This window comes from Coffea arabica, chromosome 7c (genome assembly GCF_036785885.1).
Source record: "Coffea arabica cultivar ET-39 chromosome 7c, Coffea Arabica ET-39 HiFi, whole genome shotgun sequence".
Lineage (NCBI taxonomy): Eukaryota > Viridiplantae > Streptophyta > Magnoliopsida > Gentianales > Rubiaceae > Coffea > Coffea arabica.
The window spans coordinates 31,707,828-31,733,526 of record NC_092322.1 but is presented as its reverse complement, the minus strand read 5'-3'; the positions used below and the strand labels follow the sequence as shown (position 1 = coordinate 31,733,526).

General features: G+C 41.6%; 1 protein-coding gene across 1 annotated transcript; it reads right to left on the bottom strand.

Annotated features, from left to right (window-relative positions):
- Positions 1-122: 122 nt before the first annotated feature.
- On the bottom strand, positions 123-737 carry LOC140010652 (uncharacterized). Its single transcript, XM_072057960.1, has one exon. The coding sequence runs from the start codon at positions 735-737 to the stop codon at positions 123-125; it is 615 nt and encodes a 204-aa protein (XP_071914061.1).
- Between the last annotated feature and the right edge of the window lie 24,962 nt (positions 738-25,699).

Here is a 25,699-nt window from a genome sequence, read left to right as displayed (position 1 = left end):
ATCTAAGCGAGGTATAGGGTGGCGATACTTTATCGTGATGGCATTTACGGCTCTGCAATCAGTACACATTCTCCACGTACCATCTTTCTTGGGCACCAAAATGATTGGAACAGCACACGGGCTTAAACTCTCACGTGCCCATCCTTTGCCAAGCAACTCGTCCACTTGCCTTTGCAACTCCTTAGTCTCCTCCGGGTTGCTCTTGTAAGCTGGGCGATTGGCAATGAAGCTCCAGGGATAAAGTCAATTTGATGCTCAATGCCCCTAAGTGGTGGCAATCCACTTGGCACGTCCTCGGGGAAGACATCAGCGTACTCCTGTAAAAGAGACTTAACCTCGAGGGGTATATCAGTATCAAGTTCATGCATATTCAGATCTACTTCCTTGCTAACAAGCATAAGAAGTGGCTGCTCATCTCTCATTAACTTCCTCACTTTCTTGGCTTTTATCAGGAGCATTTGTTTTCCCTCGATTTTTACCTCACTTGCCGAGCTATCTATAGCCTTTTTCCTCTCCTTTTTTGCCTCGGCTCTCTCATTTTCTTTCCTTTTTGCACTATACTTCTCAAACTCTTGTTGCAATTTCAATTGGTCCTCATGCACTTGTTTGGGGGAAAGGGGAGCTAGTGTGACTTTCTTACTGTTGTACAAGAAGCTATACTTATTAGTCATACCATCAAAAGTCACCTGTCTGTCAAACTGCCAAGGCCTACCTAGTATAATGTGACTAGCCTGCATAGGAACTATGTGACGACCCCATCTTCCCCTAAGGCGAACCAGAGGGGTTGACGGACCGCCTGCCCAGCTCTCGCCAGGACTACGGGTCACAAATAATCGAATCGCGTTTAAATTATAAAGGAAAATTCAACAAAGTGAACGATTTATCCCATTAACTTGTTCTTGTAACCATAATATCATCATGCAAGAAAGTATAGCGCTCGAGCACTTCAAACGGACAAGAAAATGAAAAAATGAAAATTTGCCGCGGATGAACAGTGACCTGCTGCGTCACTATCCGGCCAGAATCTGGCTGGATATCCGGCCGGATTCTTGGCCGGATATGAGGCCGTAGCCAAACTCAAAAATTTTCCAAATCCCCTATCAATTCGGCCGGAAATCCGGCCTGAAGTTGGCAGGATTGTGGCCAGAAGCAAAAGTCGAAATTTTTTTCTTCTTCCCCTGTATATCCGGCCTTGTATCCGGCCAGAAACTGGCCGGATTCTTGGCCGGATTCTGGGCAGAGTTTTTGCCAAAATTCTTTCTTCCTTCGTTTGCATCCGGTACTCACACAGACACACCAAATACGTAATGCAGTTTATCCAAGACTTGATAAAGCCATATATATACATGCCATATATACAAGAGAAAGGTTCAATTTACACTTCAAAAGTGCTTGGATTCATATACATCAAAGGTCAAGTTTCCGAGGAGCTTTTCAAAATAGTTACTTAACTAGCTCTACTCATTTCAAAACTTGGGGTCCAACGGTGCTCCTGTAAGGAAAACAAGATAACGGGGGTAAGCTTACGCTCGTGAGGTACCAATTTCACAAGTAAGTCATACAATCCAACGAACCCACATAAATGTTTTATGAACTCAACCAGGTGCAAAAGGATACAGTCGGCCCTCAAGGGCCGTTTTCCGATTTCCATACTTGATCATACCCGTTGACACTCCGTCAACCATTGAAGACAACCAAGAACCGTAGACACCTCTTCTCACCATTTCCTTCCACCATTCACCCCCTATTCGGGCCCGCACACCTCATAGTTTCAAAAGGTAATACTCGAGTATACCACAAGGCCGAGGAGTTAACACTCCACTCGCCTATTAGTGACCCAAAGGCTCGTTAACGAATCGCCCAAGCCCTTGCCGGCTCGACTCGAATAACGGTCTAAGGGAATGAGCTCAAATTTCACAGGAATAATAGGGCATAGCCCTAGCAATTATCAACCCATATACACATGAAATTCAACAGTTCAACAGTAACAGTAATGCACATAAGTGGTCAAGAGCGATAAAGTACACCCTTGACCTATTCAAATCACATAGCAAGTACATTCAACCATTGTATGGTACACTCACCAAGCAATCGAGTAAATCACATGTTCGAGTCAGGAGTAGGTCCAGGTCCACCGGTACGACCTAAAACACGCAAGCAAACATATTTGAGACTCAATCACGAGTCAACGTACAAGATTACTTACTAATACAAGTTACTCAAAAATAACAAGTAGAACAACGAAGGTGTGGAATGTGAACAAACTCCCCAATACTTCCATTTCTATTCCTTTCCTTCTCAATTCAAGACCACCCATAATTCTAACTAATTAGGCGGCATCTCCCCTTAATTCTTCACTTTTCCACCATAACCAACAACACCCAACTTATAGATATACACCTATGAGTCATAAAGTAGTCCATTCACCTCATTTGAACCACAATACAATCAAATACACATCATTTGCTAGCATGAAAACCATACATGTAAAAGCCCCAATTTCACCAAACCCTAAACCGAAATTTTTCTCACAAATGTTGAAATCTTCTACAATTAACCACCATTAACATATCTAGGCTCCAAATCATGCAATAAAATACCATCACAACCTAGCTAACCATGAGAAATCATATAAAACAGAAAATTCCTTAATAAATGGGAAAATTGACACAACTCAAGTATAAATCATGAAATACTCCATAAAATGGCCTCTTTAACTACTAACCTCTACTAATTTCACATTACCACTAACAAAGAGACAAGTTCTCAACTACTCACCTTACAAGTACTAGAAACAAGATGACTTAGTGTTTCTCCTTGCAACCAACTCCACCAAGCTCTTCAACCTTTCCTAGCAATTGGGTTTTATGGAGGAATTTGAGAAATTAATGGTTGGATTTCAAGATTTTGGTAAGAAATGAAGAACCAAAGTTGGGAACTTTTCTCTCTTTTCTCCCTATGATGGCCGGCCAAGAAGATGCAAAATGAAGAAGAAATTTGGTAAAATTTTGATTTAGTAAAGGTGTAAGACTTAGTCAAAATTCAACCTCCAATAAAAATGTGACATGTGGCCTTCAAGCTTATCTCTTTCTTTTGTCTTACAACACTTAATTATACTAGCTAACATCTAATTAACTCATAACACTAGGTAATAATGTGAGGACTCGCAAAATTTACTTATTTAATCTCCTATTTCTAGCTTATTTAATTATTTATTTGGTCTTTTACTCCGAATATTATTTTCTAAGCTCTTGAGACCTAATTACATGGAAATATAGTTTCATTATATTTTTAAAATGACTTATTTCAAAAATTAATTTTCGGAAGCTCGTTTTGTAAAAATAGTGAACACGTCTTTGGAAATCTTGATCGATTGAGAGTACAATAGGTTTGAAATATTGGAGACATGTACAATGGACCTAAATTAGGCATTTTAATGTTTAAATACTCAAGTGATAGTTATTAGTACTATCGTTATAAGAATTTCTCGGAAGTTTCGCGTTATTGCGCTTAAATTGGAGATACGCGTTTTCACACGCGCAATTTAAATTGAGGAAATTTAGACCCTTATTTTGGGACAATTAAGAGTGAATAATATTTATATGAATATAAATGCATTAGAAGTTTAGTACACTAGTGAAACAAACGCAAGAGGAATCGAACCGAATCGCGCCAAACGCACCCTAATGTGAGTTGACTAATGGGTGATTTGTGGCCACAAGTTATTGTCTTCTCTTGGAAGCTTAGAAATCTGACCACACTCTCTCTCTTGCTCCCTCATTTGGCCGGCTAACAAAGGAGAAAAACAACTCAAATTCCATCCAAATTTCTTCACCAAATCTTCTCCATTTCACTTCAAATTTCAACCACTCTTAGCTAATTACTTGGAGATTACATCAAGCTAAGAAAGAGGGCTGCTATCCACGGTTTTCTTGAGCATCTAAGGGGCCGAAATTCTGTCCTAGTTCATCAAGAGAGGTAATGGACGATCAACTCCTTGAATCTTAGTTTACGGAAGCTCTATTACACGTATAAACTCTTGCATGCATGTGGGTGGTCTTGTTTATGGTGGATTTGTGTGTGTGGGCTCTATGAACTCCCACTTTTGATGGAAGGACTGATTTGATGTTGGATGATGAAATTAATGGTGGTTTAGTGCTTATATTAGTAGATTAATGTTGTATTGTTGGTAGAAAATCAAAGGAGGTGCTTGGAGCAAAAGTGACCGTTTTACCCCTGCCTTGTCCGACCGTTTTCGTGCCAGATTTTGAGATTCTAATGAATTGATTATGTTGTTTATCTATTATTGTAAGTGTGTACAAAATTTCTTTGAAAAATAACATGATTTGGTTGGTCAAATGAGTTGATTTCCAAAGTTAGCAAAACTGGAAAATGAATCCCGTATTGCCCAGGCAGTCATTTTGTAACGGCCATAACTCTTTACTCCGATGTCGAAATCAAGTGCCGTTTGTGGCATTGGAAACTAGACATTCCTAGCTTTCCATTGGTACCAAATGCACGATCTGGTTCCACTTGAGTGATCCACACCATTCAATTGAAAACCACTGTCCTGTTTCATTGCTCTCCAGGGGGCAGGACAGAAATTGCTTCTTGATGCTCAAAAACGAGCTATTTGTGAATGGAATTTGAAAATGGTTTCTTCTGAGAAAATTCAGATTTAGAAGAGGGCTTTCCAACGCCATCAACCACGCCCAATTCCAAGTTGAATGGAGTGAGTTGTGGCCAAAGTTTGAAACTGCTACAGTGATAGAATTTTCCACTTGGACAGATTTGTAACTAACAATGATTTGGGATTTGTTGTTTTGGAAACTTTGATGTCCGACATCTACCAAACTTTATATTAGATGTTCCTTGGACTTTGTTTTACAAATAAACCAGATTTGGGTTGGTTGCTTTGGACAAAATGTTTAAAAAGGAAAGAAGAGCTAGAAGACAGTTTTACCTTGGGAAATTTCCTGAACTTTGATGGTTTAGTTAACTACCTTCCCGTGTGAATTTTCAAATGAAATTTGATATAAGAGTAATCCTCATATGGAGGTTTAATTGTACAAAATTTGGTAATATTCTAAGACCATTTTGATATGCAAATGATGTCACAAAATTCGCTCATCGAATCTGGAAAACTTTTCGTTTTCTCTTAGCCAAATGGTCAAATCTGATTTGGAGAGTTTTATTTCTAGAATTTGGATGTCAATGGTCTTTAAATTGCTCAGTGGATGTTTATGAACTCTTGGTTTCAATAATGGAGAGATTTGGAACTGATTTCATGGTACAAAAAGTTTGTAAACGAAAGAAAAGTGAGAAGGTAGTTTAGCCGTGAAACTCTTCATAAACTTTGGTTGTTTTAATGACTACCTTACCGTGAGAGTTTTTGTACGAAACTTAGTAGAAATGTTGTTCACACATGGAATATTTAGTGTACCAAGTTTGATGTATTTCCAATGCTAACTCGATGACCAAATGATACTTCGAATCTAGTCTTCAAACCTGGAAAATAGCCCAACAGTCTTGACTTTTTCAGCAACTTGGAGCTACTATATCTTGGTGCTCGAAACTCCGTTTCTTGTTCCGCTTGTTTTGTTATACTCTTGGATTGCAACACTAATTGATTTCCAAATTTCAAAGGTTAGTTCAAAACAAGTGAATTTTGCCGAATTTCTAAAGTTGGCCAAAAACCAACTTAAATCTGTCTTGGTAATTCAAGTTACCAACTTTGAGCCAAAATTTGAGTGCCTTTCACTTACATTCGTGGAAAAGTGTCTTCTAAGAACTTTTAGTACTTTGAAACAGGATTCCAACAGTACCAAGTTTTCCAATTTTGGACTTGTGGAGAGTGAAATATGATTTTTCAAATATTGCTTGTTAAATCTGGAATTTTCTAACTTAAAGGAAACTAAGGGTTTCAAACCCTCCATTTTCCTTCAATATCATTTGATCGTTTTACATTTTATTTCAAAGATGGAAATCAGATTTGTCTTGTATTTTAAAACCCACTTTTGAACCTCGAGTTACGCGAACTCTTAGACTCGTCTCTGCGTTAATTTCTTAGATTGTACTAGTGTACAATTTTCCTCGATAATTAGAATGATTTTGAGTGGTAGTTGATTATTGTTTGCTCAGGCACTCGAGGGAATCTCCCAGAGGAACTCGGAGCGGACACCTAAGACGCTTGTTTAAGAACTACTCGCTTGTTTTGACTAGGTGAGTGTTCCATATAGGAATACGTAATTGGAATAAGTCTATGACATGCTTAACCCCTGATCATTAGGTGTTAAGTGCTATATGTTAAGTATTTACCACACTCATGCATATTTGAATAGTGTATACTTGAATTACTCGACATGAAACACCTGAAGTATGTATATTTGAACTATTCGATATGAAACCCTTGAAGAGCATATTTACGTGACTACTTGAACTATTCGATATGAAATGCTTAAAGAGCATACTTATGTGATTACTTGAAATACTAGATATGAAATGTTTGGAGAGCATATTTACATGATGTGTTTAAATGATTAATTATGCTATGGAAGCATAAGTCGGTTGGGGTGAATCTCCTCGACTCTTACGTGGTGAAAGTGAAAAACGGCCAATGGCGGCCTATTGAAATGACATATGTCTACCAATTAACTGTAATTACTACCATTAACCGTTTACCGTTTACCGTTAACCGTGTTTACTTACCGTTTTCTAATCTATTTGGTTACTTGCTTACTTGGTTATCTGCTTACGTGATCACCAACTTACTTGGTTACTTGACCACCTGATTACTTGATTATCATGAATCACATGTTATATGAAGCTGTCCATCATTATTAGGCGAGTGTGTACTTTACCTCACTCGACCTACTCAAATGATGAATTTTACCTTTTGTCGAATTACTTGGTTACCTGTGCATGTTGTAAGCTCTAAGCTGAACTTGGGCCCTGCCCTTGGTTACTGACCTACTCGAGCCAGGACTGGGCTCGGTCGGGTAGGTTGGAACCCTGGGCCACCGTTTCGGTATACTCGAGTATTACCACTGGAGGGATAAGGCGATGGCCAGACCGTACCGTGGGGATCAGAAGTCATAAGGTGCAGATGACCGACAGAGTTCCACTGGAACACCGTATCCTACCGTATATGTTTACCTTGTATCATGATAATTGTTTCATGCTAAAATGTCAACATGAAACCCTGAACTATGCCTGTGATATGCTCCATACCTGTTACCTGACCAATGTACTTATATCATGATACCTGTCTCATGATAAATGTCTCATACCATGATAAATGTCTCAAATTACTCGTACAATGATTATCACCTCATGATAACACGCCATTGTGTAACATTGAACCATGCATATGATATGCCCAACTTACTTGATTTATTTGAACTGTTAGAGTGTCTTGGAACCTCACTGGGCTGTGTAGCTCATCCCACGTTGTGGTTTTCTTTTACAGGGTTCGAGACCAAGGGTGCTCGTGAGTAGTACTAGATTGTTTTCTTTTGAAAACTTTAAGTTATATTATAACGGATGGCTATTGTACCCTTTTCCGTTGGGTTGTATTTAAGCTTGGAAGCTACATAATTGTAAGTGTGAGATATTTGGAGTACTTTAATTATGTATTGAAGTTACTTAAAGTATTTCGAGCTTTTGAATGATGGATTGTAGTGAGTCCTGGCGAGAGCTGGGCAGGCGTCCCGCGGATACCCTTTGGTTCGCCTTAAGGAGAAGTGGGGGCGTTACAAATAAAGCTTCCGTATATAAAATTTCCAAAACTACATTTAACTGTACCGATCGTCTTAGTGGGTCCCGCAACCACTGTACACCCTTACTAGCACAGAATATAACCTAAACCCAGAAAATGATGCAAAATTCATATTTTCTCATAAAATTCCCCAGAAAGCCCACATATAAAAGAAAACCCTAAAATTAGGTCCAAAAGCCCAAAATAAAGGCTTGGAAAATAAGAAAATTTTCCGGGTCTCACACTCTCTCCCCCTTAAAGAATTTCGTCTTCGAAATTTCTCACCTGAATCACTAAACAGTTCGAGATATTTGGTTTTCATCTCATTCTCCATTTCCCAGGTTGCTTCCTCGACTCCGTGGTTCTTCCACAGAACTTTCACCAGTGGAATTTGCTTATTCCTCAGCTCCTTAACTTTTCTATCCAGCACTTGCACAGGTTTCTCTTCGTAAGTAAGGGCCTCATCAATTTCAATCTCTTCTGGCTGGACAAGGTGAGTTGGATCAGGGTAGTACTTTTTGAGCATCGACACATGAAATACATCGTGAATCCGTAACAGGCTCGGCGGCAATTCAAGTCGGTATGCTACTTTTCCAACCCGTTGAAGGATCAGAAACGGTCCTACGAATCTAGGTTGGAGTTTCTTTCCTTTGCCCGCAGTGATGCTCCGCAACGGTGTAATCTTAAGGAATACATGGTCTCCTACTTCAAACTCCAGATCTTTCCTTCGATTATCGGCGTAGCTCTTTTGGCGACTTTGGGCTGTCTGGAGTCTTTGACGGATTAACTTGATCTTTTCTTGGGCATCCTCCATCCAAGGAATAATGGTAGGGTCTATGATCTTCTTCTCTCCTACTTCATCCCAGTATATCGGTGATCGGCATTTTCGCCCGTAAAGGGCTTCGTACGGTGCCATTTGGATTGATAAGTGGTAGCTATTATTATAGGCGAACTCTACTAACGTCATGTGTTGTCCCCAACTACCCCCGAAATCTAGAATACTCGTTCGTAACATATCTTCGAGAGTCTGAATCGTTCGCTCTGATTGCCCATCCGTCTGAGGGTGATAAGTAGTACTCAAATTCAGCTTCGTCCCCAGGGTCTCCTGAAACTTTTGCCAAAATCTGGACACGAAACGAGGGTCTCGGTCGGAAACGATGCTCACGGGCACTCCATGTAATCTTACAATCTCCTCCAAGTATACCCGAGCTAACTTATCTAGGGAATACTTCATATTCACAGGTAGGAAATTAGCCGACTTGGTCAATCGATCAACGATCACCCAAACGGTATCATGTCCCTTTTGAGTTCTAGGTAGTCCAGAAACAAAATCCATAGTGATATGTTCCCATTTCCATTCAGGAATCTCCAAGGGTTGCAGTAGTCCCGAAGGCTTCTGGTGCTCAGCCTTAACTTGCTGGCACACTAAACAGGTTTGTACGTACTGAGCTATCTCTCTCTTCATCCTGTCCCACCAGTACAATCGTCGCAAGTCATGATACATCTTGTTACTTCCTGGATGGATTGTATACTTAGATCGATGAGCTTCCTCCAAAATTTCCCTTCTCAACGCTTCATCATCGGGTACCACTATTCGATTTCGAAATCTCAAAATTCCTTCAGGGCTCAAATTAAAATTAGGTATTTCTCCTTTCTTCACCTTTTCTACCCACCTTTGAACTATCGGATCCTTAATTTGAGCTTCCTTGATCTTTTCTAGAAACACGGACGTCACTCGGATATTCCCAAAGGTTATCCTATTATGCTCCAGTTTTGGATTCCATTCTCCAACCGCTCCCAATAATTCCCACTCCTTCACCATCAATCCAGAAATTTGCCCCTTTCGACTTAAGGCATCGGCTACCACATTAGCCTTACCAGGATGGTAGTTAATAGTATAATCGTAATCCTCCAAAAATTCCATCCAACGACGCTGTCTCATGTTCAACTCCTTCTGGGAAAAGAGGTATTTGAGGCTTTTATGGTCAGAATAGACTTCAAAGATCACCCCGTACAGATAATGTCTCCACTTTTTCAGAGCGAAGACAACTGCGGCAAGTTCCAGGTCATGAATGGGATAGTTTTGCTCATGAGTTTTCAATTTCCTGGAAGCGTAAGCTATCACATTTTGATGTTGCATCAATACACACCCCAACCCTTCTTTGGAGGCGTCAGTATAAACAGTGAAACCATCCGGACCGTTAGGTAAAGCTAGAATAGGGGCCATAGTCAATCTTCGCTTCAGCTCTTGAAAACTGGTTTCACACTTATCACTCCACAGAAATCGTCCACCCTTCTTGGTTAAATCAGTTAAGGGACTGGCAAGTTTCGAAAAATCTTTAATAAACCGCCGGTAATAACCTGCCAACCCTAGAAAACTTCGGATCTCCGTGGGGTTATCGGGTCTCTTCCACTCAGTTACCGCTTCTACCTTGGCCGGATCCACAGCAATCCCTTCCTTAGAAATCACGTGCCCCAGAAAAGCGACTCTTTCTAACCAAAACTCACATTTGCTAAATTTGGCATACAACTGGTGCTCCCTCAGGGTTTGTAGGACCTCATTCAAATGTTGTTCATGCTCCTCACGGGTTTTTGAATAAACCAATATGTCGTCGATAAAAACAACGACAAATCGGTCGAGATAGGGTTTAAAAATTCGATGCATGAGGTCCATGAAAGCGGCAGGGGCGTTAGTCAGTCCAAAAGGCATTACGGCAAATTCGTAGTGCCCATACCGAGAATTGAAGGCAGTTTTAGGTACATCTTCCTTTCTAATTAACAGTTGGTAATACCCCTGTTGAAGATCTAACTTCGAGAAGACCACCGCACCCTGTAATTGATCAAATAACTCATCGATGTGAGGTAGGGGGTACTTATTCTTAATGGTCACGTTGTTCAACCCTCGGTAGTCAATACATAGTCTCAAGGTCCCGTCCTTCTGTTTAACAAAGAGAACAGGTGCCCCCCAAGGTGATCCGCTCTCGTGAATAAACCCCCGCTCTAGAAGGTCTTGCAACTGTAATTTCAACTCTTTGAGTTCTGCAGGTGCCATTCGGTAAGGAGTTTTGGAAATAGGTGAAGCCCCTGGACAAAGGTTAACTTCAAACTCAATTTCTCTTTCTGGAGGCAAATTTACTAACTCGTCAGGAAAAACATCAGGGTATTCACTCACTACTGGGACATCTTCAATTTTCAGTTTGTCAGTAGGAGTGTTAATAAGAAAAGCTAGGAACCCTTGCGCCCCTCTATTCAATAATTTCCTAGCTCGAATACCGGAAATCATAGCAGATGAGGCTAGACTACCCCTCACATCTAACCTCAAAATTGCCTCCCCAGGAATACGAAATTCAACAGTTTTCCTCTTGCAGTCCAGCTGGGCATCGTATCGAGCCAACCAATCCATGCCTAATATAACATCGTACCCCTTTATGGCTAAACTTATCAAATTTCCCAATAACTTCCGCTCACCTACCCAAATTTCACAATTCGTGTACATTTTGCTAGAAATCAAACAGTGGTCCCCCGTAGGAGTACTAACTTCTAACTCATAAGGAAGAGTAACAGGGTTTATATCAATTCCACACATAAACTCGGGGTTAACAAAGGAATGGGTGGCTCCAGGGTCTATCAAAATTCTAGTTAGGCGGTGGAAGACAGGAATCGTACCTTCCACTACCTCGGCGGAATCAGGAACTGGCCGTTGTTCAATGGAGTACACCCGTGCGGGCACCTTCGGTTTGGCACTATCTACCCGTGATTGACTTGAAGTAGCCTTAGATGTCGGTGTAGTTCCTCTCACGTCTCGTGCCTGGACTGGACAGCTGGCGAACCGGTGCTCCGCACTTCCGCACCGCAGACATTTGTTCTGCTTCCTCCAACAGTCATCCTCCGTGTGGTTTGGTTTCCCACAGAAGCCACACGGCCCGCGCGTAACAGTAGCGGAACTCCCTTGTAAGGCACTCCTCTGTTGGCCTCGTCCGGGTTGGCTTCCTCGAGAGGGAGCCCCTCGGGCCGGACTCGCGAACCGTCCCCCTCCAGCTCCCCTTCCAAACTTAGGAGGGGTACCTTTATCCCCTTGAGTGGAGCTACTCCCAGCAGCTCCCCGCTTCCTATTCTGGAAGTTCCTCACCTGCAACCTTGCGTTCTCGGATCGTAATGCCTTCTCCACAGCATCACTGAAAGTGGTGATTTGGGCTACGGCCAAATCCTTTTGGATTTCCACATTAAGCCCCTGAAGGAAACGTCTCGCCCTCCTTTGCTCTGTCAAAATGAGCTCAGGGGCAAACTTGGACAAACGTGTGAATTGGCTTTCATATTCGGCCACCGTTTGCGTACCCTGACATAGACGAATAAATTCGTCTTCCTTTTTCTCCTGAACTAATGGTGGAAAGTACTTGGCGTTGAATTCCCTTACAAAGTTCATCCATGTCCTTGGTGTCTGTTCTCGCTCCCATTTTGTCCGAATAATGTTCCACCAAGAGCGTGCAGCCCCTTCGAGTTGAAAAACCGCAAAGGTCACTTGCCTCTCTTCCGAGTAACGTAGGGCGGCAAAGATGTCTATCATCTTCTCCAACCATTGCTCCGCCACGTCCGGGTTGGGCCCTCCAAGAAATTTAGGTGGAGAAAATTTTTGAAATAGTTCGAGAGCTCGATCTTCGCTCTCGACATGATTTCCAGGGTTTCCAGGGTTGCCGACGGGTGGATTAGGGTTAGGGCCCTGTTGCTGCACCACCTGGGCCAGGAGATCGGTCATCCGCTGGATAGCAGCGGCCACTTGCACATTAGGATCGATTTGGGGTTCAGGAGTTGGTTCGGGCACTTCAGTTCCCGTACCCTGTTCAGTCGTGGGCTGTCTACCCCCACGTCCCCTACCTCGGCCACTACGCATGCCTTCCATCGTTCTAGATTAATCTAGGGCCAAAATATACCCATAAATATAACATTAACATTAAAGAGTACACACCCCTGTATATAACAATAACCATGAACTCTTAACCAAACAAGTACTTCATAAAGCACTTAAACACATAACACATATTCATAGCATTCACAACAAGATCAAACACAACAGTCAGTCAAGTACCAACAAGAAAACCTCTAACGGAATGGTAATACAAAAGTAATATATACAAAACTAGTCCTATATACAACGCGACTAGCTAAGAGTCCTTCCCGGCCTACCATTCCATGCCCCTTATATACAAAGTCAAAATCTTCCAAAATGGCTTAAAAGCCATACCCTAGCCTACCGTGGGACTAGAAGACCTACTCGCTTGAGCGGATTCGACTCCGACCGAACCCCTCACGTACGAGTCCTCGTCACTCTCGTCCCCTAATAGGTCATCACACATGTTCAGAATCGATCCGGCCTTCTCCTTCATTTGCCTCGCCCTCTTGACCATTCGTTCACGTGTCTCACCTAACTGCGTACACAGGTCGTCCACCCTATCTTGACCTTCAACCAGGTCATACTCCAACTCCTTAATTCGCTCAGCTTGCCTCTTGTTGGCCTCTCTCAAATGATTTACTTCGGCCTCTAGCCTTCCACAATCCTTGCCCAACTCCTTCCTTTCTTTGTCCACGGCCCATACTAGTGTATTCGGGTAGGCAAACCTGTGACGGCACTTACAACGCCGAAGGCGACTAGCCGGACTCCAGCGTACAGCTGACCTTCTCGGCCGGATCTGGTACCTGATCATAGGAAGTACTCCACGGTCCTCTCTCACGGTCGGGATCTCACTAGATCCACTATGCGCGTCCATCCTACACGAAAACGTAATTAAACTCAAACACCCATAGGAAAACAATCAAATACAAGTCCCAAATGAAAAAATCTATAACATGCCCAGGTTAATCTAAACCTAGGCTCTGATACCACTTGTGACGACCCCATCTTCCCCTAAGGCAAACCAGAGGGGTCGACGGACCGCCTGCCCAGCTCTCGCCAGGACTACGGGTCACAAATAATCGAATCGCGTTTAAATTATAAAGGAAAATTCAACAAAGTGAACGATTTATCCCATTAACTTGTTCTTGTAACCATAATATCATCATGCAAGAAAGTATAGCGCTCGAGCACTTCAAACGGACAAGAAAATGAAAAAACGAAAATTTGCCGCGGATGAACAGTGACCTGCTGCGTTACTATCCGGCCAGAACCTGGCCGGATATCCGGCTGGATTCTTGGCCGGATATGAGGCAGTAGCCAAACTAAAAAATTTTCCAAATCCCCTGTCAATCCGGCCGGAAATCCGGCCGGAAGTTGGCCGGATTGCTCTGGCCGGATTGTGGCCAGAAGCAAAAGTCGAAATTTTTTTCTTCTTCCCCTGCATATCCGGCCTTGTATCCGGCCAGAAACTGGCCGGATTCTTGGCCGGATTCTGGGCAGAGTTTTTGCCAAAATTCTTTCTTCCTTCGTTTGCATCCGGTACTCACACAGACACACCAAATACGTAATGCAGTTTATCCAAGACTTGATAAAGCCATATATATATATGCCATATATACAAGAGAAAGGTTCAATTTACACTTCAAAAGTGCTTGGATTCATATACATCAAAGGTCAAGTTTCCGAGGAGCTTTTCAAAATAGGTACTTAACTAGCTCTACTCATTTCAAAACTTGGGGTCCAACGGTGCTCCTGTAAGGAAAACAAGATAACGGGGGTAAGCTTACGCTCGTGAGGTACCAATTTCACAAGTAAGTCATACAATCCAACGAACCCACATAAATGTTTTATGAACTCAACCAGGTGCAAAAGGATACAGTCGGCCCTCAAGGGCCGTTTTCCGATTTCCATACTTGATCATACCCGTTGACACTCCGTCAACCATTGAAGACAACCAAGAACCGTAGACACCTCTTCTCACCATTTCCTTCCACCATTCACCCCCTATGCGGGCCCGTACACCTCATAGTTTCAAAAGGTAATACTCGAGTATACCACAAGGCCGAGGATTTAACACTCCACTCGCCTATTAGTGACCCAAAGGCTCGTTAACGAATCGCCCAAGCCCTTGTCGGCTCGACTCGAATAACGGTCTAAGGGAATGAGCTCAAATTTCACAGGAATAATAGGGCATAGCCCTAGCAATTATCAACCCATATACACATGAAATTCAACAGTTCAACAGTAACAGTAATGCACATAAGTGGTCAAGAGCGATAAAGTACACCCTTGACCTATTCAAATCACATAGCAAGTACATTCAACCATTGTATGGTACACTCACCAAGCAATCGAGTAAATCACACGTTCGAGTCAGGAGTAGGTCCCGGTCCACCGGTATGACCTAAAACAAGCAAGCAAACATATTTGAGACTTAATCACGAGTCAACGTACAAGATTACTTACTAATACAAGTTACTCAAAAATAACAAGTAGAACAACGAAGGTGTGGAATGTGAACAAACTCCCCAATACTTCCATTTCTATTCCTTTCCTTCTCAATTCAAGACCACCCATAATTCTAACCAATTGGGCGGCATCTCCCCTTAATATCTTCACTTTTCCACCATAACCAACAACACCCAACTTATAGATATACACCTATGAGTCATAAAGTAGTCCATTCACCTCATTTGAACCACAATACAATCAAATACACATCATTTGCTAGCATGAAAACCATACATGTAAAAGCCCCAATTTCACCAAACCCTAAACCGAAAATTTTCTCACAAATGTTGAAATCTTCTACAATTAACCACCATTAACATATCTAGGCTCCAAATCATGCATTGAAATACCATCACAACCTAGCTAACCATGAGAAATCATATAAAACAGAAAATTCCTTAATAAATGGGAAAATTGACACAACTCAAGTATAAATCATGAAATACTCCATAAAATGGCCTCTTTAACTACTAACCTCTACTAATTTCACATTACCACTAACAAAGAGACAAGTTCTCAACTACTCACCTTACAAGTACTAGAAACAAGATGACTTAGTGTTTCTCCTTGCAACCAACTCCACCAAGCTCTTCAACCTTTCCTAGCAATTGGGTTTTATGGAGGAATTTGAGAAATTAATGGTTGGATTTCAAGATTTTGGTAAGAAATGAAGAACCAAAGTTGGGAACTTTTCTCTCTTTTCTCCCTATGATGGCCGGCCAAGAAGATGCAAAATGAAGAAGAAATTTGGTAAAATTTTGATTTAGTAACGGTGTAAGACTTAGTCAAAATTCAACCTCCAATAAAAATGTGACATGGGGCCTTCAAGCTTATCTCTTTCTTTTGTCTTACAACACTTAATTATACTAGCTAACATCTAATTAACTCATAACACTAGGTAATAAAGCTTCCGTATATAAAATTTCCAAAACTACATTTAACTGTACCGATTGTCTTAGTGGGTCCCGCAACCACTGTACACCCTTACTAGCACAGAATATAACCTAAACCCAGAAAATGATGCAAAATTCATATTTTCTCATAAAATTCCCCAGAAAGCCCACGTATAAAAGAAAACCCTAAAATTAGGTCCAAAAGCCCAAAATAAAGGCTTGGAAAATAAGAAAATTTTCGGGGTCTCACAAACTACATCACATAATACTTCATCAGAATATTTATGGATTTGGAAGGATATAAGAACCTGCTTGGTTACTCGAACCTCCCCAGAGTTGTTGAGCCATTGGAGCTTGTAGGGTCACGGGGTGATCCCTTGTAGGCAACTTCAAGTTGTCCACCATGAGTGAACTAGCAATATTTGTGCAGCTCCCACTATCAATAATCATACTACAAAGTGCTTGGTTGACAAAGCACCTGGTGTAGAAAATGTTCTCCCGTTGAAGCTCGTCCTCCTTAACACGTGCAGTTAATGCTCTCCTTGCAACCAAAGCAGTCCCAAAATGACACTCGGGTGCACTAAACTCCTCTTCATTTGGCGATTCCCCCTCACTACCTCCGTCAAGAGGTGGTATGCCTTTGTACTCGGTTTCGTCCTCACTCACGATCTCACCATTTTGCATCATAATCATAGTCCTTTGATTGGGACATTGACTAGCAATATGGCCTCTACCTTGGCATTTGAAGCATCGAGTGTCACGAGCTCTAGTTTGTACCCTAGGCTCCTCAAATTTTGGAGTAGAAGAGGGCGGCTTGCTAATACTAGGGTTGCCCACCTTACCTCCTTCGAATCTCGATTTTGGTGTAGGAGCATTTGGTGAAGGCCGGGAGTCATTCCGTGGTTGGAATGGGCAGTTGGTAGAGTAGATGGTGTTATCGAAAGTCGGTCGAGTAGTACCCCTTCTCTTGAGCCTCTGCTCGACCTTAACGGCCTTGTCAACAAGCTCATGCAACTCCATATAATGTTGAAGTTCCACTCGTTCAGCAATATCGGGTCGTAACCCGCTCAAGAATCTCGCCATGGTGGCTTCAGGATCCTCCTGTACATCCGCTCTAAGCATCAGGATCTCCATCTCCTTGTGGTACTCATCCACACTCCGGTTGCCCTGAATTAGGGTTTGTAGTCGGTGGTACAAATCCCTAGTATAGTGTCCAGGTACAAAGCGGGTGCGCATCATGGCTCGAAGTTCGGGCCATGGAACGAGCTCAGGGAGTCCATTTCTCCTTCTAGACTTCTTGATTTGGTCTCACCAAACCACAGCGTACTCAGTGAATTCCATGGTTGCCAATTGGACCTTTTACACCTCGGAGTAGTTTTGGCAAGAAAAGACCATTTCGATCTTGGATAACCATTCGAGAAAGGCCTCGGGATCGGACCGTCCTCTGAATTCAGGGATTTTCATTTTGATTCCCTTGAATACATCAGCGGGTCCAGTCGGGTTCCTTCGTCTTGCCCGAAAGGGAGGTTCCTCGTCATCATCATCATTGTTATTGGAACCATCGGACGACTCCTCCACTTCCCTTCGCCTTCGCATGGACTTAGTGGTTTTTGGTGTTCCAGACGCTCGGAGTTGCAGCAACTCATCTTGAATGGGTACTAGCATGCCTTGGAAACGTCTCTCCATTTGCTCCATCATTTGTTCAAAGTCCATGGGACGAGATACTCCTTCGTTGCCACTAGACATGAAGTCTCAAGTGTACCTGCAAGGGTTAGTAGCAAAGAAAGGGAAAAAAGGAGAAAGAAACGTTTGTCTCCCCTCTTTTTTTTTTCACTTCACTCCCTAAGTGTATACTCTCACACTCGTGTATGGTCACTCAGATCACTCTAATGAGCTCACCAAAATTTCTCACAACCCCTTGCAAACCTTGAAGAAAGTAGAACTCCTCAAGTGCTCAAGTGTAGCCCAAAAACAAGTTCACGCTAGAATTTGAGGTTCGTAAGAGTAGAGATTTTCTTGGAAAACAAAATTAGGACACTAAGAATGGAGTGGTAGAATATATTCAAGACTAAAAACTGGAAAAGGAATTGACACAAAAGTTGAAAAAAATTAAGAACGACACTAAAAACTCTAATCGACAGGGAAAATGGTCCTTTTGCTTTGCTGGAATTTTTTTTTTCTCTGGGCCGTTTGCTAAAAAATAGCAGGTGTTATAGCTAAAAGATAGGCAGGAGTTTAGGCACTATGCAGCTATAAAATAGGGAACAAGATGCGGCAAAAAGTTAGCCTATCAGTTTTGGAAGTCTTTGGCTTTTAGAAATCTTTCGGGTTTTGGAGATTAGGAAGCTGCCTTTTCTTTTTCTTGCTTGGTGTTACCCGATTCCCCTTACTTGGTTGTGGAACAAGATGGGCAGTTTATTTTGTTCCTTTCAAGATCAAATTGGCTGCTGCAACAATTTTTTTTTTTTTTGTTTATACAGCCAAAAGATCAAACACACAAATTTCCAGGTTTGGTTGCAGCTTTGGTGCGGCTGTTTTGGTGATTTTAATGTTTGGGCAAGTTGTGATTCTTGGTTCCCAACAATTAGAGCTCAAAGTTCAGGTATGTTTCAATGTCACGCACAAGAAAATTTCAAGAATTCAAGATCAAACCACAATTTCCAGCAAATAACTTCAAGAATATCAAGGCTAATTTCCAGATTTCAAGAATATCCAGAATCCCTTCAAGATCTTCGTGAAACCAGCAAATTTGACGCAAGAATTTCAAGAACAAGGTACCAATACTTTCCTAGATGATAAGCAACTCAAGAAAAATGACATAAACAGATTTGGAAACAACTAAAACTCAACAAGAAAGACGAACAGATTTTGGAAACTATCGAAACTCAGCAAGAAGGAATGAATAGATTTCTTCTTCCTTTTTTTTTTGACGAGATAGATACAAAAGACACGAAAAGAGGGATAAAAATGATGTTACCAACAAGCTAGCTCTGATGCCAGCTGATACGAATCTGGTTGGTGAGAAGATTCGCGACCCAAGATCACTTATTGGATTTGACTTCGAACGCAAGAATGGTAGCAGCTGAAACCCTACGATCCCTCTAATCCCCGTGACTATGAACTTGTTGATATTATCTCAACCCGTAACCAAACGAATTAGTGAACCTCAGGCAAGTGTAGAAGGCGCCACAATTCAAGTGCGATTCTTGAATTGATAAGCCGAACAAGAACACTAGAGTATAACTCTAAGTTGTTCAAGATTTGCTCGAAAGCTATAGAGAAAACTCTCTCAATATTTTTATCATAAAAGTGTCTACCTTTTATTGGTGTAATATGGTGCCTTATATAGGCTACAAGTGAAAACCCTAATCTAGTAGAAAATGGACTAAGGGTGCAGTGGATATGGGCCCTAATAAGGGAGGCTTAACCCCCGACGGGTTAGGCCTCATGTGGCCTTTCCTTCCTAAGCAGCCCACTCTAGCAACTAATAATGAGTAAATTAGCAATCCTACCCTTGGCGATTCTACGTGCAATATGCACTTAGCCAATTATTCAATCTAATCAACTAATGTGGAAATAACTAACTATGATGCTAAAACGGAAATTAGGGTTTGGCAAAACCCTAATCCTCAGGTGTAGCTTCAATGCTCATTATCGGACCGCGACCACCTTCACTTGAGTGTATGAATCCTTCAAAGGACTTGTGTATGGCCTGAATAAGTACATTGAGTTGCTCACGAAGTTTCTTTGCGCGAGCCCTAGTAATGGGTCCACTTGGGGCGTGCACGTGATCCTCAACTCCTCGATTACTCGAGCCATTGTTGGCCTGCCCACGTACCATGATGCTATCACAGGGTATGTTTCTCCTTTCACCATTCATCCTAGAAAGTCTGCTAGTAAGTCCTTCTCTTCCAACTCTGAGGTCATCTCCTTGGTTGAAGACCTCAAACAGCATGTTATGCTTCTTGAAGATGGTCTCATGATGACCATGACCTCTGCCCAACAATCCTCTTTCCTTGAAAAAAGGAATCTTCTTGTGCCCCCTATACCTGAGACAAATGAGACTGCTCATCAGAAAGAACCAAGATCTGAGCCCACAAGGCCAACTACTGGTAATGAGACCACACCAGCTTCCAGTTCTCAGCCCAAGGATAAAGGCAAGGCTCCAGTAACTGAAGAAGCATTTGAAGATGATGATGAAGAAACTGAGGAAGAAGAGGACCCTGAACAGTATCGTCTGACCAGGAGGAGGCCTGGATCATCTAAAATCACCATCTAGGCACTACTAGGTGTTGACCTTGGTCGATCAATCCTTGGTTTTGATGATTAACAAACCAAAATGTAGATTTGGGCTAATGTTTTTATGTGAGCAATTTGTTAGAACAGATTCTTGTGGCACAAAAGAAGAAGCAAAAACAGGGCACTCATGTGGGACGTCCGAAAGGAAGCTATCGGACGTCCGAAAGGATGAAGAACGTCAAGAAGGAAACTCTGTCGGACGCACATCGATCGCATCGGACGTCCGAGAAATTTCGCAAAGATTTGATGACTCTCTGACGACGTTCGGACGCAGGGTTCGGACGTCCGACAGGTGGTTTGGACGCAGGGTTCGGACGTTCGACAGGTGGTTCGGACGTCCGACAGGCCAACGGCTAGTTTTGACAGCATTTAATATTTGACCGTTGGAGAGTCTTTTGGAGCCATTTCTCACCTTCTATAAAAACCCCAAAGCACAAGAAGACAAGGGACTTTTGCCAACACAAAATACAAGCTTACAAGTGAGATTTTTGAGTAGAAAGATTCTTTGTTGGTTGTATAAGGGGTTGGGAAAGTTGGGTTGTGAGGTTGCTCAAGTGAAGGTTACTCTCTAGGAGGAGTAAAACCTTGGTGAAGGTGAACCTATCACTTGAAGTGGTAAAACCTTAGTGAAGGTTGCCTCATTTGTATAAAATAGTTCTTAATTGGGTGAGTGATCTTTCAAGTGTAGGTTGTTGAGGGTTAACTAGAATAGTTGTAAAACTCCTTGGCTCAACCAAAGTGTGTTTGGGGTGAGGAAGGAGTGAACCTTCACTTGTACATCTTGGTTAGCATCGCCATCTATTGAAGAGGCTATTGGATTGATATTTGGTTTGCATTTCTTATCTTTTCTCTTTAATTAAGTTTTCTTTATTGTGCTTAAATTTGATATATCTTTGTGCATCATTGTGATATTGTTTGTACTCATTGGGTTGCACCAGGCCTTACAATTGGTATCAGAGCTTGGTCTCTTTTGATCAAGCTTAACCGCTTAGAGTAAAGATCATGGCAACCATAAAAGTTTCTTTTTTAGAAGGGCAATCTATTGATAGACCACCTATGTTTAATGGTTCTCATTTTAGCATGTGGAAACAAAGAATGATGATTTTCTTACAATCCGTTTATATTTAATTATGGTATGTGGTAGAAGATGGTCCTTATGAAGCCAGAATAATTGACTCCACCACTAATTTTGTGACGACCCCACCTCCCCCTGAGGCGTACCAAAGGGTTTGGCGGACCGCCTGCCCAGCTCTCGCCAGGACTCACTCACTCGCATCACGTGCATTCATTCAGGGACCATAAATAACATTCACATTTCAAGCTTAGAATTTACATTGAAGAAAATCAAAGTACAAAACCTCAATATACCCAAACTGGTTCACAACGGATACAATCCAAATACAAAACATTCTATTCGAGGAATAGCGCGAGTACAAGTCAAAAGTCAAAACAACTAGTCTACGCTAGTCTTTACATATCTCACGCCTCGCTCGTACCCCCTGTAAGGAAAACAAATAGCGTGGTATGAGCTAAAAGCCCAGTGAGGTTCCAAATAGCAAATTGATCATTATTTATAGGTACAAGTTTTCGATATAGCAAAGTAACGAGCATGAAGAGTTCATAAAAGCGAACAATAACACTTCAAGTAGCAATCTCAAAATGAGCGAGTGTAAAAGTTTTTCAAACTCAACAATAATCCAATAAGCAATAATCAATCCAAAGCATAAGGATACGGATGGCTCTCATGAGCCAACTTCCATTCATCATCAGGAGCTTGATCACGTAGTAGTTGACACTCCGTCAACTTTCAAGTAAAGGAACCAATCCAGTAGAGCACCACTTACACGACTCTCCGTCCACCGTTCACACCCCCTACTGGGCCCAAAATCCTCAATAAACACGGGTGGTAATACTCGAGTATACCGATTAGCCGAGGAGGTATCACTCCACTCGACAAAACAAGAGACCCAGGGTTCGTTACCCAATCGACCAAGCCCTTGCCGGCTCGACTAGAGTAACTCGCCACAGGGTTTCTGGAATTCCAGGAAGTGCGCACATCAAGTATATCAAGTCAATTGCAATCAATAAACAAGTATATCACGTAAGGGCAAGTGCGATAAAGTACACTCTTGCCCTATCAATTCACGTATATAACATGTACTCATATTGGTCACGTATCAAGTTCAAGCATCTAGTGCAATTCGGTATTTGAAAGCACTCACCACAAGATATAGTGCCTTTACTGGTCACTTTCAGGTTATACTCCGGGTTCGGAGTCCAAATCTGCGATAAAACTCAGTTTGAGAACTTTGAACATGACTAGAATTAGAAACTTAGGCGTTTCGTCAATAAAGATCAAGAAATTGAAATTCACTTGGAGAGTAGTCGTGAAACACTTGCTCGCTTTTTAAACGATAAAACTTTGTAGCATTTATACTTGAAAATGTCATGTGAGTCCAAAGTACAAGGAAAACATATTTCGAGCAATCATTATTTCATTTCTCAAGGGTACCAGTTCGGCCAAGTACTAATGTATAACCCTCGATAAACAAAGTAGCAAAGGTCACCGCTAGTTCAAGTGATAATCACTTAACCTTTACTCAAGTCGCTAGTATAGTTTTCTAGTGCTCGAGTAAAAATTCGGACAGCATGCCCTTTGTGTTTACCTAATTTTCCAGCCATTTAGGCTTCATTGTTTTTCTCAAACACAACCCAACATCATTCATATCAGCAATTTATGTCAAGAGCCGTTCCATAGGCTCACAATATCATAATAACAAGAATCGCATTAAGTACAAGTGCAGAAATTCAATTCAATACAAGACAGATTTGACGTACAAATGCGGGAATAACATATCTGAGGCTACGCTTATCGGATTAAGATGAAACCTGTGCCGATACGAAGCTAAGACACAGAGCTACAATGTTCATGAAGGTCACTTAGTCCATTTCCTAATGTATCTTAGTCAAATTCTCAAATTACTAAACCAGAAACCAATTCGTCGGCTGTTTAGACGCAGAACACTGTAATGGACATAACTCAGTGTACACAGATCCGAATCAGATTTTCTTAGAGGCATTTTAAAGCTACTTCAGAAAACTACAACTTTAATGTTTTGGCCCAGAGCTAAATCAGAATGGATCCTGGTCAAAAATCGTGATAAACTGGACTGAACTGAAGAAACGGACTGCTGGGAAATACTTAGAACAGTAGGGGTATTTTGGACTTTTCACGTTCTTCGTTGCTCCGATTGAGCTGAAATTTTGTAGAAACCTATAAAATGCCATTATCTACAACTTTTATTCTTTGACCTAAGGCCAAAACAGCCTCTAACATATAGATAAAAATTCGGACAGAATGTTAGGACCATTTTCCAGATTTTGGAAATTTTGAGTTTCTAGTGAATCTTTCCTTAATTTCTTGGTCCAATCACTACCAAAACACCATATAACACCTCAATTGCAACATATAAACATCATACAATCATTTGGGCAGAATTTCCATAAGCCCTAGTTCATCAAATAAATTGGGGAAAACTACTAAAACATGCTAATCATCCATAATCTCACCATAATATCAAGTTACTAGGCTTAATTTAACAAGATTAGAAGTGAAACTTGGAGAGATAAACTCTCTTACCTTGAATAAAAGTCACCAAGAGTAGCACAAGCTCTCCCCCTCAAGAATCACACCACAACTCACTAGCTAGTCACTCGATAACAAGTTTAGTCGGTTTACTTTGCTCGATTCCTCACTTATTTGTTGGATTTGGAGATGAAATGAAAGATTTTCCCTTGGAGTTTCTCTCCTTGTTGTTCTCGGCCAGCACCAGCAGAAATGAGGAAGAAATTGCTAAGTGTTGGATTTAAATGGTTAATAATGGTCTTGGTTAAGAAACCATGAGGTGGTGACAAGTGTCACCACCACAACCCTTTCTTTTTCTCTTTCTTTCTTGCCTTTCTTGGCCACTAATTTCGGTCAAGGCTGCTACAATATAAGAAGATATTATGTACAAAAGTCAACAAACTTGTTGGGTAAGAAAAATGGTGGTCAAGTGGTGCGTTCAATCGGTAATGCGCGGGATCCGCCGGTTCGCGCCGTTTTTCTTAAAAACTCACGTACTAGGTTTTTCACTTCCCATTCACTAACCTTATACCATTGCCACTAGTCACAAACTATTCCTCACTTAAAAGTCACTTTTAATCCCCAAATTAATTCTTACTCTGTACCGAAAATTCATCCGGTGAAAAATCGCGAAAACCCTAATTTGCTCCAATCTTGAAAACGAAAAGTGAAACCCTACTTTCTAGGTTTATTTACACTTATTGTGGAATGATTGAGTAGTAGGGCTTTAATAAATAATGAATTTCCAAATAAAAGGAACTTTTTAAGAAAAACGTGAGGAATTTTCCAATTCCAGTAATTAAAATTAGGGTTTCAATTAAAATATGAGAGATTTAGGAAAACCGGTTAGTCACAAGTAAACTAGGATTTTTAGCTACAATTTTAGGGTTTCTAGTCTTTTTAAAACAAAATTAGGTTTTAATCAAACCCAAAGAAATACACTTTAATATTTTCTTCACAACAACCTCCTAATATTCGGGATGTTACAATCTCCCCTCCTTAAAAGAATTTCGTCCTCGAAATTCATACATATACTTCGAAATGACGTAGGGTATTTTCCTTATATATTCGTTTCCAGCTGTTAGGTCTCATTATGGCCAAACTTAGTTAAACAATAGAAATTACGAATCGTACCTTCTACTATCTCTGTTGGTTCAGGTACTGCCTGTTGGTTCAAGGCATACGCTCTAGCTGGCACTTTTGGCTTAGTCCCTCCTACACTTGCTTGTTCGGGGTTTAGGCGTGATCTACGGGGACAGGTTGCAAGCTGGTGTTCGGTGCTACCACACCATAAACATTTTCCCGCCTTCCGCCAACAATCACTCTCCACGTGATTGGTCTTCCCACAGTACCCGCAAGGTACTTGAGGCGTTGAGGTCTGACCTCCTTGTGAGGCACCTCTTGCTTGGCCCCAGCCACGCGAAACTCCTCTTGGAGTACTTTCCTTAGCCGTCTTTGATATTTTCTCACCACCATCTCCTCGACCTATTTTAGAAGGTGGCATATCTAAATCACCTTGCCCTTGCCATTGATTTCCACCAGGTGCACCTCTCTTTTTTGCATGAAAAGCTCTCACTTGTGCCCTAGCAGTCTCTATCCTTAGGGCCTTCTCTAGAACCTCCGTGAATGTATTAATTTGGACTGCCGCTAAAGCTTCTTGTAACTCCACATTCAGCCCTTGTATAAACCTCCGTACTTTCCTTGGTTCCGTAGCAATCAGCTCAGGG